Genomic DNA, 14,920 nt, shown 5'->3' with positions numbered 1-14,920 from the left:
CAGAGGGGGTTTTAAATAGTTTATTTAGCTTCAGAATTTGGAGAATTTTCTCCACTTCATCCTTCAATTTATAACAAACATTAAAATCAACACATATGGAAATAAATGGTTTTCACTGGACAGGAAGGATAGAAAAAATTATAATCTGAAAAATAACAGAAACAAATCTGTCAGACAAATGTAATTGAGTAAAAAGTACAATAATGTATTTGCTTCTGAGATGTAATGGAGAAAAACTATGAATTTGCATAAAATGGAATCACACAAGTGAAGTAAAAGTACCTCAGATTTGTACTTAAGCACAGTACTTGAGTAAATGTACTGCGTTAGATTCCACCACTGTTAATTTCGCAGGAAGTACCCTGCAAAAAACGATGTAGTCGGGTACAGATCGTAGGTAAAACAGGAAGTTCAGTGAGAGAACAGCTACATTTAAATCCAAGTAAATTGAATATCCAATTATTTTTGGAAACTTTATGCTCAAATTTTCACATTTTGCACGGTTAGCTGACTAAAAGCGACGCTTAAATGGATTGAATTAACATGAGTGTGCCCATTTCAGCACTGCATTTCATCTACAAGCATTTCCTGAAAATCAGTACTAAAATATTAGTGTATAGTAAGACTTGAAGCTTTATAGCAAGAAATTATCCTATCTGAAAAATGTCTAATAATAGAAATCTCTGTTTACATTTCCCCACTGTCTCATAATTCATGTGCTGATTGTGAATCCCTGAGCAGGGAATGTCCTTTATCTTTATCGCTCCTTATACTCACCTCTGCCTCTTTGTAAACTGTGCATTCACATTGAAGTGAACCACCTGTTACCTCTCTTCTTCTGCCAGCTGCTTTAGGGACCAATGAGCATAAACAGATGTCAGGACTGGGTTCAGTGGAGGCCATAAAGTAAGGGACCAGTGTACATGCATGCCTGCACATATAGTATGTGTAAGTGCACAGACTCAATGAAACACAGGGACTCAGACTTTGACACTCTTGTAAATATGTATGCTTTGTATATACCATCATGTGGCCTTGTTTGGAATGAATGTAGTTTGTAAATAAAGCCAGTTTTGCTCTTCGTTTTGGTACCTTTTTATTCTTTTCTTTATTTATAAATGTTGGTAAGACCATTTTAAAACATCTCCAAGTTAACACTTCTTCTGTAGACTTCTGCTAAATGGTGCCTTTGACTGCATTTATTTTACAAACATACAAGTATCACTAAGGCTCATAGTCATTTCTCTTCTGTACTCTTACATATTGTCTTTAGGGCCCGTTATACTAACACAGCAGGACTGAGACTAGGAGCTCATCATCTATGGCACTGCAGCAGTGGAGCTCCCTCGTGTGGTTCATTAATAGTACTGTTACACAACCATCATCAAGTACATATATAGTGAATTAAACTTTAGTTGATAGTTATTTCATTGTTAATAAACAAGGAAATGCTTGATAAACCATTTACTTAGCAGTTATTTATTGTAAAGTAGCAACTAACTTATAATACTTGTGGTTGTGGTTAATAAATACTGTGTAGTTCATCTATAAACATTATCTGGATGGTCGTTGCCAACTGCTTAATTAATGTTTGTAAATCATTTCATTGTTAACAGTGAAACAACTATCAACTAAAGTTTAAAGGGGCACTATGTAGTTTTGGAGAAGAAATTGAAACTCAGAAATTATTATTATTATTATTATTATTATTATTATTATTATTATAAAGAACATTATCAAAAATGTTAATTAAAAGAACTATTTATTATTTGTTTATAAAAGCCTGTACAATACAACAAATAAAATATACAACAAACTTGAATTGCAGCTCACAAAGTTATACAAAGATAAAACCATCTGGACATTCCTATTAATAGCAGGAACACAGATCACCCAGAAAACAGAAGTGACAAGCATTTCCTGTTGGGCGTCAGAATGTCAGCCAAAAAAATTGCCAATTGGCTAATAGTTCCTCATTTGTAGTCCTGGGTCAGTCCTGATAAGCTCTACAAATACAACCCCAGTGCTTCAGCAAAAAAACTTATCATTAAAGCTCATAAAGACCACAGAGCTGGTGTAATTGCAGTCTGTGTTTACTTCTGAGTTCATCTGACTGCTGTGTGTTAAACAGTTTATTCTAAATACTGATTATGGTGAACCTCGGTGGTTATGATGTCCCAGTTCAGCGCAGTAAGTAAGCAAAGTTCACACCTAGTTTGGTCAGCCCCACTGCCACACTAAACTTTTGGCATTTTACGTTTCTGCAAACCATGAATTTGTATGTGTTACATGTATCATATCAACATTTCTACAACATGTATCATGTCATGTTCACATTATATGTATATGAGCCGAGTTTCATGTCAAGAGTTAGAGGGTATGTGGTGGCATTACAGCTGGACGAGTCTGCCAAGCAAGAGAAAACAATTTAAGAGGGTGTTGTAACATTTGCCAGAATGAAACCAATGGATGTTTTTAACCAGCTGTGTGGCGACAGAATGAGGTCAGCTGAAACATGATCAAGTTTCTCTGACCAAATGTTTACTGTGCCTAAATCTAACTAGACATTAAAGGTGCATTACGTAGGAATCGCTTAAAACATTCAAAAATGTACTAAAATTATTCATAGAATGTGAAGAAATTACGTTATGTCAAAGACATCTATGTATTGTGTTGCAGAGATATCTATCGAAGCCGTTTACACATACAGCCAGCCGTTTTGCTCCCAGTCCGGGACAGAGTCAGCTAATAGGCGTGCTAGCTGCAAAGCTAGCTGAGCCAACTATGTAATGCAGCTATTGTTAGCAGCAATTAGCGGTAACTCTGGTGAAATGCTGCTCCCTGATAGTTTAGAGTATGAGTTGGACAGGTGGACATTTTTTACACGTTGCATCTTTTATGAACCGTGTTGCCACAACATAAAATAGAAAATGTAAAGTTAAGAAAAATAAAGTTATAGGCCTAGTTATAGGAAACGGGAAGTTTCAACATAACCGTGGTTCATGGAAACGTATTTATTCTGGATTATTAAACTTGCCCAACGTGTGGTAAACATCAGCTTTAAGGAAGTTGCAACACTTTTCGCATACTGTTCAGTACACTGAAGTCAACACACCCTCAGATTTTAGTTGTGTCCTTCTCAGTGCTCGTGCTCTTGGTGTCGTTATTTGTGATGCTAACTCTGGTCTGAGGATCCTCGCTGATGAAGTGGAGTATGTTGCGCAGGGAGCGGTTCATGCTGTCCTTGAAGCCCCGGCCCAGACACACATAGAGCAGTGGGTTGAGGCAGCTGTTGAAATATGCCAGGCAGAGAGTTAAAACGTGTGCCAGGTACACTTTGGGGTGGTTTGGGGAATGTCGAGAGGTGACCAGTATGCAGAAGTCCACTATGTGTAGTGGGAGCCAGCAGAGGAAGAAGCTCAGCACCACAGCGATGATGACCCTCAGTGTTCGCTTGGAGCGGGTACGACCACGTGAGAGTCCGCTCTCTGCTCTCCTGTACACCACCAAGTGACAGACTACAATCACCAGGAAAGGGAGGAAGAATCCCACCATGAAGCGGAAGATAGTCATGGCCCAGGCACTCTGGCGACTGTTCACCGTCAGGCACTCTCTCTTGTGTTCACCTGCTGAAATTTCCTTGGTGTAGACGAACTGGGGGATGCTGCCTATCAGGGCCAAGCACCAGACAGCAACACACATACAGGCAGCCAGCTTAGGCCGCCTGTTGTTCTGACACCAGACGGGCCTGCTGACCAGCATCCAGCGGTCCAAACTGATCAAAACCAGCTGCAGGATACTGCAGTACATCATCAGATAAAACAGGCTTTTGACCACAGTGCAGGCCACTGGGCCAAAGTGCCAGTGGTCATCATGGGCGAGAGGGACCATGAGCAGAGGGAGAGAGAGGCAGCACAGGAGATCAGCCAGGGCGAGGTTGAGGAACCAGATGGAAGTGACTGAGCGTTGCATGCAGAAGCCCGTCACCCACACCACCACAGCGTTTCCAGGCACACCGAGCAGGACCACAAGGCCATAGAAGACCAGAGCTACTATCTGGAGCGGTTGAATTTCAGGGGTCAAAAGGTCTGGAAGCTCATCGTAGTTGTAGCCATCAGTTGTATTACTGTCAGATAAACTGCTGTAATCAATGTCCCCAGTGGGATCCATGGTGGCTTAAAGCTGTAGATGGAAAAAGTTGTCAAATGTTTTAATGCTGATCAACACAAATGTTTCATGTAAAACACTATAAACTTTCATTGGGCTGGAAATATAACACTGCAATATTTTTAGACTGTATAGCAATACACTAGATACATTTTGTTATTTACCAGCCAGCACTGGGCAACAAAATGAAATATCAAAATATATTTGACCAAATACCTTGATATCAATATTATTACAATATTGTATAGATGACTATTGGTACTTTCACAAAATATTAACACAGTGAGATTTTTTTAATATATATAAATAATGTGGATATAATGACTAAGTGGGTAAAGGCAAGTATTACAACAAGCAGCACAGTCTGGTAAGAACTTAACAGCCTTTAAAACCAGCAAAAGTCCCTGAATTCACCCAAAACAAACCTAACATTTGGTAAAACATTTTTTAACCTGATATGGATGAATTATCTTATAAATATGTTAAATGTAGCAGTCACATTTAAAACTTAAAATTAGATTTAGCTGATTTTTCAACTTACCGTGTGAGAGATTGATGCTGTCCCTGCACTGCTCACAGGAAGTGTTGGTGCTCTTCTGCTTTTAAGTGCGTTTTATACCGCCCACCCCGCTCACACACACTTGCACAATATTTTTAAGGAAATATAAATAGAGTCTTGTGGTCTTTGAAAAAAGGCGGTGGTCTTTGAAAAAAGGCCACAAGTCTCTTAAACGAGAAAAAAGAAAAAAGTACTTACCAGATTTAGCACATTTTATATTTGTGGAAGATGATTTGGGCCAGTGTGAAACATTTATTTGAATATTGAGTTTTTTCTCAAAATTCTGAGAAAACAGAAAAACTCAAATAAAGTTTTCACAATGTCCCTAATGACATTTGACAGTATGATTTTATGGTGGACATTTTCTGGCACTGTTCAGCCATTATAATCCTAGATTCAACCAAAATTCTGAATGGTTACCAGATATGCCAGTGTATTTCTGAAAAACATATATTTTTTTATTTCTAAGAAAGTTAACTGGGGGAGAACACGGTAAATAATTTGTCTCAATGACTTTATGATATAAGCTTTACCTATCGATACAAAGGCAGTGGTGTAATGCATTATGTCTCCGACATTACCATCAATACAAGAGACTAATATGTAATAATGACTACAGAAGAAACAACATAAAACACAAAATAAAGACTAAATGAAGAACTTGGTACTGAACCTAGTAAATACCCTGTACCAATTTCTTTTTTAATAATACTTAGTCTTGGACACTATGATCCTGTGCAACATTTTCTCTAAATTTAACATTATCCACCACACATATTCTTTGTAAATGTGTTGCAAAGAATATGTCACAACTTTAATCACTCATTAGTCATGTTTTTTACATCCTGTGTCATGCTCCTGGTGTCTATTCTGTCATAGGTCATTCCACTGAAAAACTCTCCAGTAAAGATTTGCATGAACCAAAAGAAAAAATGACTCAGTGTGCCAGTACTTTTAGATGGTTACCAATATGATTTGCGCATTTTGCATAAGATCATTTTGTACTTTAGATTCAAGAACAAGTGTTAAGGTAGCATTTGGTAAATAAATTTAAAAAAGCAATAGAAACCCTCAGCACACAAAAAACATTTCCTGTATTAGTGGGACAAAAATACTTTATTGTCAAATTCATAATAATCATTTTACAGTAACACAATAACTTTTCCATATATACATGTTATTCACAAATCAGCCTACGCACAAGTTAGAACATTATTTCACAACTACAATTCTCAATGGCGCCTACAGCTGTTGTCATGAAAAGCAAATAGAGCTGCCCTCCTGTTTTGTTGTTATTGTGTTTGGCTCCACATGCATGACAAACTGAATCTTGTCTAACATCTGTGTAACCTCGTAAAGAATTCTGATTTAAAGCTCACAACTGTAGTCACTATTTGCTCAATGAGACGTCTGATTTGTGGCCTGGTTGTTTCATTGATTTAGATCACATCACATAATCACAGCATGTGGTCGGTGACAACAATTTACGAAGATCACTTCTTACGATGCTCAACAAGTCAAGTCCTCACATTCTACAGCGCTTTTTATAAATACTGTTCATACTGAAGGTATAACCAGGTAAATGCCCTCAAAAGCCACCGGTGGGGTCAAAGTGATGATCCATGAGAAAGATGTTTAATGAGGTACAGGCTGTTATCTGTATCAGAGACAGAGATGAAGCATAGAAAATGAAGAAAACACAAACTAGAGAAAATTGTGTTGCAACAGCAGAATGCTCTCTTTTAGCCCTATGACATCACTGAGCCCTTAAAATCAGGAAGTAACAAGGGAAATGAAACACAAAGTCACGACATCAGCGAGATTTTCCCTAAAAGTTTAGAAAACAGAAAAGACACAATGTTGCTCAAATGTTGCTCATCTAGGTTTAGGAAGTTTTGTGTGTCTGAGGATGTGCGTTTGTGCGTTTGTGTGTTTGTGTCCCTGTCCCCGGCTCTTCTTGTACAAATTGATATAAATATGGACGTAATTGTCACAGTTGTCACGGTGAAGCTTTTTACCAGCAAATACAAAATATTGTGATTATCTTCATCAACATTGGCTCCAGTCCACACTTTGCATCAGCTGTTATTGTCAAACTTCAGGATGTTTTGTCACAGTTGCTGCCATACTTCACGTCAGGATGTTTCCTCTCGGGGTTACAAAGGTGCACAGTGCTCAGAGGTTAGGTTGGTTGAGGGCCGGAGCACTGCTCGGTGGGAGCGTGGGAGTGTCGTCTCTAAATGCATCCGACTGAAGGTCTGCAGAAAAAAAAAGGACATGTGTTCATCAGACGTTTGGCGTTCGCTTTACATGGCATAATTCAACACCGGCTCCCACAGACATCCACAGTCACTCCAGAAAATGTGAACCTGACTTTTCTTCTCTTTTGTAAATGCAAAGTAAGTCTAATTTTCATGAAGACGTCAATTAAATGCATGTAGCTTCTGAGAGAATTTAGGAATTTTGCAAGATGCAGCGTCAGAACGCGGCCCTCTATAATTCTCTCTTTGAATTCATTTTCTAGGTGAGTGATTTCTGAAGCGCGGGCCACAGCTCCCTGGTGGGCTATTAAGGTACTGCAGGTGGGCCACAGGAGGTCATTTACAATAAATAAATAGAAAGTTTTTAATGTTTAATTCTGCAATTAAGTTTGAAATAATCATAAATATTATTATATAATGATATAATATTCTACATTATATAAAGGATTAAATATTTACATTAAACAATAATGAGAACTGATAAAACAAAGGAGTTACACTGTGTTTTTCCTCCTTTATCGGACCTATTTTTATCTGGTGTTGTGTTGAAGCCTGTTAGGATTTGATCACACTTTAGTGTTTGCCGAGTGATGAAGCTGAATTAGGTTGTTGTTAGGGTGAGCCACATATACAGTCATACAGTTTAAACTGATCTGACATTTTCACACCCAAATTTAAAGAAACAAGGCATCATGGAAATGCTGACTCTGTGAAAATGACGATCATTTGCTTTGTGGTGGACAATTCTCAAATGTAGGTCGTTCACACATATTCACACACGCACATACACACAAACAAAGTTTCCCAAGAGAAAACAGAGAAGCGAGCTGACATAAAAATGCTGACTCTCTAATAATCCACTGTTGCTGAGTTGTTTTTTCCATTGCAAATATATTACATACGGAAATCCAAAAATAAGAACTGGAGCTAAAGTAGCATACAGATTTGTCATTGCACCTTTTTCTCTCACTACTGCCCTTCTGTCAGTTTTGTCTTGGATCTATGATATTCTCTAAACTATACCATAAATACTCAAGTCTATACTGCAGCCTATATACTCTGTAGTTTAAGGTGTCACCTTAATGATCAAAGTGACAAGTAGCAACATGTGGTCACGGAGGAGTGAGAGGATCATAGAGACACACTGCTGTCTGCAGTATCCCTATAATATTCCTGTGATGTGATCATTCAGGGCCATTGTGCTGCTGAAAATACACCCACTCTACCAGCCACCTCTGTAAAAATACTTTTTAGGGAGACATGACTAAAGATATAGTTTGCACTATAGAGGTAGGGGTAGGGTTAGGGCGCTCCCTGTGATAAAAATGAGCAAATCATCTTCTGCATAAGAGGAAGTGTAAAGCAGAGAGTATGAAAACATAACCAGCTCACCAATGAGTGTCAAGCCTGGCTGCTGGTTCAGTATAACTGACGTCTCCTCTTCATCCTCCTCTTCTCCCCAGTCTGCGATGTTGGCTGGGGGGATGCACTGCTCCAAGAACAGGTCCTCCTCGTCCTCCTCCATTTCCATGTTCTCCGGAGGCCAGCGCAGCTCTCCGCTCTCCACCTCGCTCAACTCCGTGGGCTCCACGACGATGGAGGGCAGACGCTCCTTCTCATGGTCGTGGTCCAGGTTGTTTAAGGTGGTCTCTGGGCCCAGGACGACCTCGACGGGGTCAGGGAAGATCTGGAGGAACAAAGAGTGGAGAGCTGACTTAGAAATGAGCAGAAAAGTAAGTTCACGTCTTGAGAGTTAGTAGAATCTGTATATCCGCATTACTTTTAATAGTTGTGAAATCAGGTATATTGGCCAGTATTGTCCACCTCATATTGACCAGTTCCACAGCTTTCTCTCTCTCTCTCTTTCTCTCTCTCTCACACACACACACACGCACAAATACACACACCAAAGCAACGTCTGGACCATGGACTTTGTGTACATGTTGTGTCTCCCGTTTTTTTGAATCCTTGTTTTTATTTTATTTTACAGTTTGTGCGACGAGCCGTGCATCATGAAATTGGCACTTTGTGCAACTGTAATATCATCTTGATGTGATAAATTCATTGTGTTTCAACACTTTAATGATTATTTGAACAAGTCTGCATACCTGGAATGGCAATCTTTGGTCCTTCCTTTGCATGTCTTCACAGTTTGGATCTTGACCACTCATCTCATCCATCTCTCTGCAGCAGAAACACAGCCATGATGAGACCACACTATCTTTTAATACTGTGCAAGAGGAAGGTACATAGAGGAAGTTTTGTAGAGCTCTAACAATTATTACATCAGACAAGTAGGCTCAAACCATTTCTGTCTTCAAAAGTCTTTAGACCCTTGCTTAAGAACTAGTTAAAACCTATTTAGATCCTTCCCAAAACCTTCTTGTGTGTCGATGTAGAATCTCTGCAGAAACTCATAGAAATCATATCCGTAATGTCCTTACAATACCCCTGTTACTGCAACAGTAGCAACTCTAAAGACATTTCTTCAGAATCCATTTCAAAAGAAGTAGGTCGGGACAGGTTCAGTCTTTGGTTGATATTTCACGTTTTCAGATAAAAAGACTCTGTGGATGAACGATCTCATCATATTGATTCTGTAACTCTCAGATCACATGCCTCCCAAAAATGATCTTCTGCACCAAATAGTATTTGTGCATACGTATATCTTTGGATGTTAGATGAATTACATTTGCCATGAAGGACAATGTAACAGACTGACAGCTGCTGGAAAGCTATCAGGAAATTCAGCCCACTGACTGCTTGCATGACCTTGTTACTGTCACTCTGACATGTCTGTCTGACTTGTCCACAAGCTTCGACAACTATCCACAGTTGGGCGTTCAGTGGCACTGGACGAAATCACTTCATCCGGTTTTCTATGAAATCACATCACTGCTCCCCTCATGCCAAGATTTTCTGTCCTACATCTGATTTGCCAAAGCTGGTCTGTCTATGTGAATTATGTGACTGTGTGATCCTCCGAACACACACTGAAACACACTTAGATTAGTGCAGAACCCAAAACAGGGTTTGATACCAAAATGGATTATGTCCCCTGGCGCTCATATTTTATTTTCTAACAGAACAAATGTGCTGTTTTGGCTCTGTCAACGCTCACAAAGGCCTGTGAGTCTCAGAAATGGAATGTCAGCTCATGTAATCTTGCAGCCACTATTTGCATTATTATGAAAATCAGCAGTTTCCTTTTAGGCAAACCCTGATCACAGGCCCTTTATCAGACAGTATGTTGGGTCCACAGTATCTGTAAAGTAGTCACTTGTTTTAGTTACATGCATGAGCCAACGTCAATCTGTTTATGGTCTCCAGAAAAGCCGACGGGGGATTAAGTAGGACTGAGGATCTGTCCGAATCCTCTTTTTATCCCTCTCTCCTGCTCCCTCTCTCTTTTTTCACTGCATCTCAGTGTCCGTCCTCCCTCCATAAGTACCAATCACGGTTTGTTGTCTTTGGGCGGCCTGGTGTAATGACTGAATCTGTTAAATCTTGCTTACCCTTTAATGAAATTTCTGTTGAAAGACAGATGTAATCTAAAGTCCTTCTGTTTTTAGACTCTGTGTTGTGTACTTTTTTGAATTTCCTGTCAGCAGCACTAGTCACATCCTGCGTCAGACGAAGTAAATCTAACTGAAAGTGCTTGGGAGGTCTTCCTGGAAACTGAGATATTTTAATAGAGATAGAGAAGATGTCACGCAGGAAGGGGGATGTGAATATACAGCAGATCAATTACCACCGTGTAGCCTGCCTGTAACGTGAGGGACAAAAACACAAAAATCTCTGCTGCTCAAGGGAGGCGTTACTATTCTGCTCATGGAAAAACAGCAAATGACCGTTTGAAAAATGTGTCACCAGATGGAAATATCTCAACTATGGATTGTGGATTCTAGCTGATAAATCCTGATTAAATTCTGTTTCGTAGGCAACTGGATGTGTTTCAGTTACTTGAAGACGTTTCACCTCTCATCCAAGAGGCCTCTTTAGTTTTAACAAACTGAAGGGGAGTTGCAGGCTTTTACGCTTAGAATTACACTGACCTGGATGACTGAGAACCTTCATCAACATGATTAATTTGTTTACCCCTTAACCTTTTAATCTACCGTCACCATCCACAGCTATCACTACTTTGTGCTCAGTGCTAACTACCAAATGTTAGCATGCTAACGAGGTGAACTTCAGCCCTACACTTGCTAAACGTCAGCATGTTAGCATTGTCAGCGTGAGCATGTTAGCAATGCGGAACGGTCCCACACATGCTTTTTGTTTGTTGTTTGTTTGTTTTTTTTCTATTTACCCCACTGTTGGCTTGTTAGATGTGACAAAATGGAAATATGGACCTTTAAATGTTGTAGCTGCTATATTAAATGTTGCCAAAAAAGAAATTATTACATAAAAAGCACTCATTTGTGCATAAAAATTTATCAGAATTCAGGAAATAAAGTGCCTGATGCTCAAAATCCCAGACCGTCCCCCTGATTTCTGTCCCCCCGCCAGAGCAATGTTCTTTATTTTTCCACACGGAAGATGGCAACCCTAGTTAGCATGCTAATGTTAGCATTTACTTCATAGCACCACTGACCTGAAGCGCAGCCTCTTAAACTCACTAGCTTTAAAGTATACTTTTATATAGTATGAAAAAACAAAAACAATATAAAACTCTTACATAGTGGCTCAGTTGGTAGAGTACTGAGCTGATGTACAGCGGCTGTGTCCTCGCTTCAGTGGCCCAGGGTTCGAATCTGACCTGTGGGCTATTGTTGCATGTCATCCCCTGTCTCTCTTTCAGATATAATATCAAACAATACCATGAAAAAGGCCAAAATATAAGTACAAAAGATTGTATTTTTGTTATATGCTAGTACACACGTGTCTCAGTTAACAGAGGCCATCTCCACGCTAATGTGTATCTGCTTTGAGATAGCCAATAAGCTTATGTCAGAGAGTGCAAGTAGACAGTAGGCCAAGGTCATGGGTCAGGCCCACACTTACTGTGAAGTGTCCAGGTCACCAGCTGAGTTTGTGGTTTCTTTTTGACACAATAAGAATTTATAGCAATCGAGAGTTTTAACAGTAGGTCTCTCTCTCTCTCTCCTCTCCACTCCCCTCATCCTCCTGTCCATCCTGTCTCTCTCAGATGATTGGCTCTGAACAGAATTGCTCTGTATTGATTTTATGCTACTTGTTTCTTTCTTACCCTGCCTTAATGTGACCGATGTCAGCCTCTATCAACATGCTTAAGTTCACTGTGTAATATGACAAATGAAGAAACACTAAGCCAGTTTGCACAGCCGTCAAAACGAGGACACCCTGTTCTCGTCTAAATAGGATCAGCTTTGGGAGGTTGCTATCATTTTTGACCCACTTGTGAATGTGCGCAGCGCTACAATTCAATTTCTGATATTATGCTGCTGACGACTGTGTCACGCTAAGCTGTTTGTGTGCCACCTGGGATGGAAACTTTCTGCGGCTATTATGATGAAGAAGCTTAACCTCCATGTAATCCCTCTCGTACACACTCTCGAAAACACCTGCATGTTTCAGCTCAGTCAACAATCACTCTTTGTTTGTGCCCCGTACTGTATTTTGCATGCCACAGGTTCAAACGTACAGTATAACACTATTCAAAAAGCCCTTTGTAATAAGTAAATAAAATAAGGGCTGTTCTGCGGATAATTTGAATTTATAAATGATTGAAGGATACAGAGTTCAATAAAATTAGTCAAAAAGTTAATCAAATGAATCCACAAGGGAGATTTAAAAAGCTTCATTCCATCTGGCTGGTACCACAAAACATGTTTGCTCGCCATCTTTTTTCATTAGTTCAATATTCTGTGATGATCACAAGTTATATGATCTGTGATATAGATATCTAAGTTAAGATGTGTCTCACCGAGCTGGGCGCTTGCTTAAGATGAGCAACATCAGGAAAAAGGAAACAGTGGGAGATCTGAAAGATGTGAAGAAACTGACACCATCTCAGTGTTGAGCATTTATTTTCCTGTTTTCATCGCAGAACCATGCTGTCTCAATTCAGTAGGGTTTTGCAAACCGGTATCAGTTACTTTAAAGGTTTCTTGCAACATGCTGCACTCATGCAATTAATGAAATAATGCTGAAGAAATAATGTGGTCCCCTGACAGCAGGCCTGTTCTTCCTGATCATCAGAGCTGGACTGTTTGATTCTTGAAACACATGTCCAGATTTAAAGAACTCTCTCGCCAGTAGGCTGAAGGTACCATTTAATGGAGTCCTGAAGTTGATGACAACTCAAACTCTAGGCAGATTCAAATGTGTATAATATTTATATATTTTTCTTTCTCTTTCCCCCCTCCCTCTCCCAGAATAATAGCCATCCAATAGAACATCTAACTATATCACTTTAACGTGATGTACTAAAGTTGAATTTCTTTTTGTCTTACATTGACAGTGAGTGTACATTCATGTTTTCTTATTGCTCATTTGTTACACTTTTTAGCCTAAATGTTTGTTACTGCAAAAGAAAACCTCAAACACAGACACACACGAATGCATTGGAAATACAAACCCAGGACCACATATGCCTGTGAGCCTGCAGTGTGAACCTCCTACATCTGTAATCAATCTATTCTTAAAGGTCTTTGTCTATTCTTTTCCATGTGTGCAGTCTCCTCACCATCAATTGCTCAAATGAGGATTAAACAGTCTAAACCTTTTGTAGGACATTCCAGTAATCATTCATTATCTTGTTAGTACTATAGATAGCAAACCCTGTGTGAATTAAACTTGGTTTGTTCCTTTCCTTTCTTTATTTGTAGTATAAATAGAGCGATACATAATATCTAAATTAATTGAAAGGTCCAGAACAGATACTAAAAGGACCACGTTTGTGTTTCCAAAGTCATAAAGGAGCTTTCAATCTCAATTTCTGTGAAGTCCCTGAAGTGCTCAGAAGTAATCTACAATTCAGTCACAACCAGGCAAACTTCAGCTGCTGCTGATTGTATGATATGTTTTCTCTAGAGCGGCTACTAACTGGAACTGTTTTTTTCCACTTTAACGCGAAATCTCGTGTGCGCCATCTTCACACCTCTAACAGTCTACATGAAGTGTGGACTTAAGATGTGAGTTAAGGGTCGCGATGCAGACATGTGTCCCCACACTCTTCTCTAGTGTGAGTGACACCCACACACACATGCACACACATGCACGCACGCAAACTTCAGCAGCATCTTACCCCTCACATGCCGTCAGACAGAAGTCCTCTCCATCTTGGCACAGCTCCACGGTGGTGAAGCCCTGCTCCTCCACAGTGAGCACAGGTGACACTAGAGGGGGTGCAGCAGGAGGTGAGCAGCTCCCGCAGCATTCCCCCTCTGCAGAGCCCTCAGTGAGGCTTTTGGCCTCCAGGGCGAAGCCTGGATGGGGGAGAGTCCCAAACCCTTAGGTGTCCCAGGAGTTAAGCAGAGGATCAGGAGGTGGATGTGCACCTGGTTTTCAGTTAGGAGAGCACCTGTCTCACTAGTCCAGGTCAGTGCTGAGTCTGTCTGCTAGCCCAAAAGCCTACATGCGCTCCCTTGTCTCCAGCATCCAACTTCCTTCCTCATGTCTCTCTCAATATCCCTGTGTGTCCCACCCCACCCCACTGTCAGGCTTTGGAGAGGAGCAGGATTAGCGTCTCTTTCGATTACAGAGGCTGGATGGGTGACGTCAGCCAGGCTTGACAGTCCCCTCTGATGAGTTGGCACACTGGGTCGCTGGTGCATCTGCAAAGAAACAAATAAAGGGCACACAGATGGCACATGGCCACACTGTTGATGGAAGCTAAACTGACTCATGAGGAGCGTAACTTCTCACAAAATGGATAAGGAGAAGTTTTGCACGTTTTGATATGAGCTCCTTTCTGTCTTTCCCATCCCGTGTGTTTGTCGACCATGCC

General features: G+C 40.2%; 2 protein-coding genes across 2 annotated transcripts; both read right to left on the bottom strand.

Annotated features, from left to right (window-relative positions):
* Window positions 1-1,745: 1,745 nt before the first annotated feature.
* Window positions 1,746-4,754, bottom strand: c5ar1 (complement C5a receptor 1). Its single transcript, XM_073480587.1, has 2 exons — window positions 4,709-4,754; window positions 1,746-4,182 (listed from the first exon to the last, which is right to left on the bottom strand). Exon 2 carries the CDS (start codon window positions 4,168-4,170, stop codon window positions 3,118-3,120), a length of 1,053 nt encoding a protein of 350 aa, XP_073336688.1. The 5' UTR covers window positions 4,171-4,182; window positions 4,709-4,754; the 3' UTR covers window positions 1,746-3,117.
* Window positions 4,755-6,901: 2,147 nt separating this feature from the next.
* On the bottom strand, window positions 6,902-14,588 carry lbhl (LBH regulator of WNT signaling pathway, like). Its single transcript, XM_073495207.1, has 5 exons — window positions 14,549-14,588; window positions 14,219-14,399; window positions 9,096-9,171; window positions 8,380-8,674; window positions 6,902-6,984 (listed from the first exon to the last, which is right to left on the bottom strand). The coding sequence occupies exons 1-5, from the start codon at window positions 14,586-14,588 to the stop codon at window positions 6,902-6,904; spliced, it is 675 nt and encodes a 224-aa protein (XP_073351308.1).
* Window positions 14,589-14,920: the final 332 nt, after the last annotated feature.

Source organism: Pagrus major, chromosome 2 (genome assembly GCF_040436345.1).
Source record: "Pagrus major chromosome 2, Pma_NU_1.0".
In the NCBI taxonomy this organism is placed as follows: Eukaryota; Metazoa; Chordata; class Actinopteri; order Spariformes; family Sparidae; genus Pagrus; species Pagrus major.
Note: the sequence above shows the minus strand (reverse complement) of the source record. Positions and strands in the feature narration are given on the sequence as shown.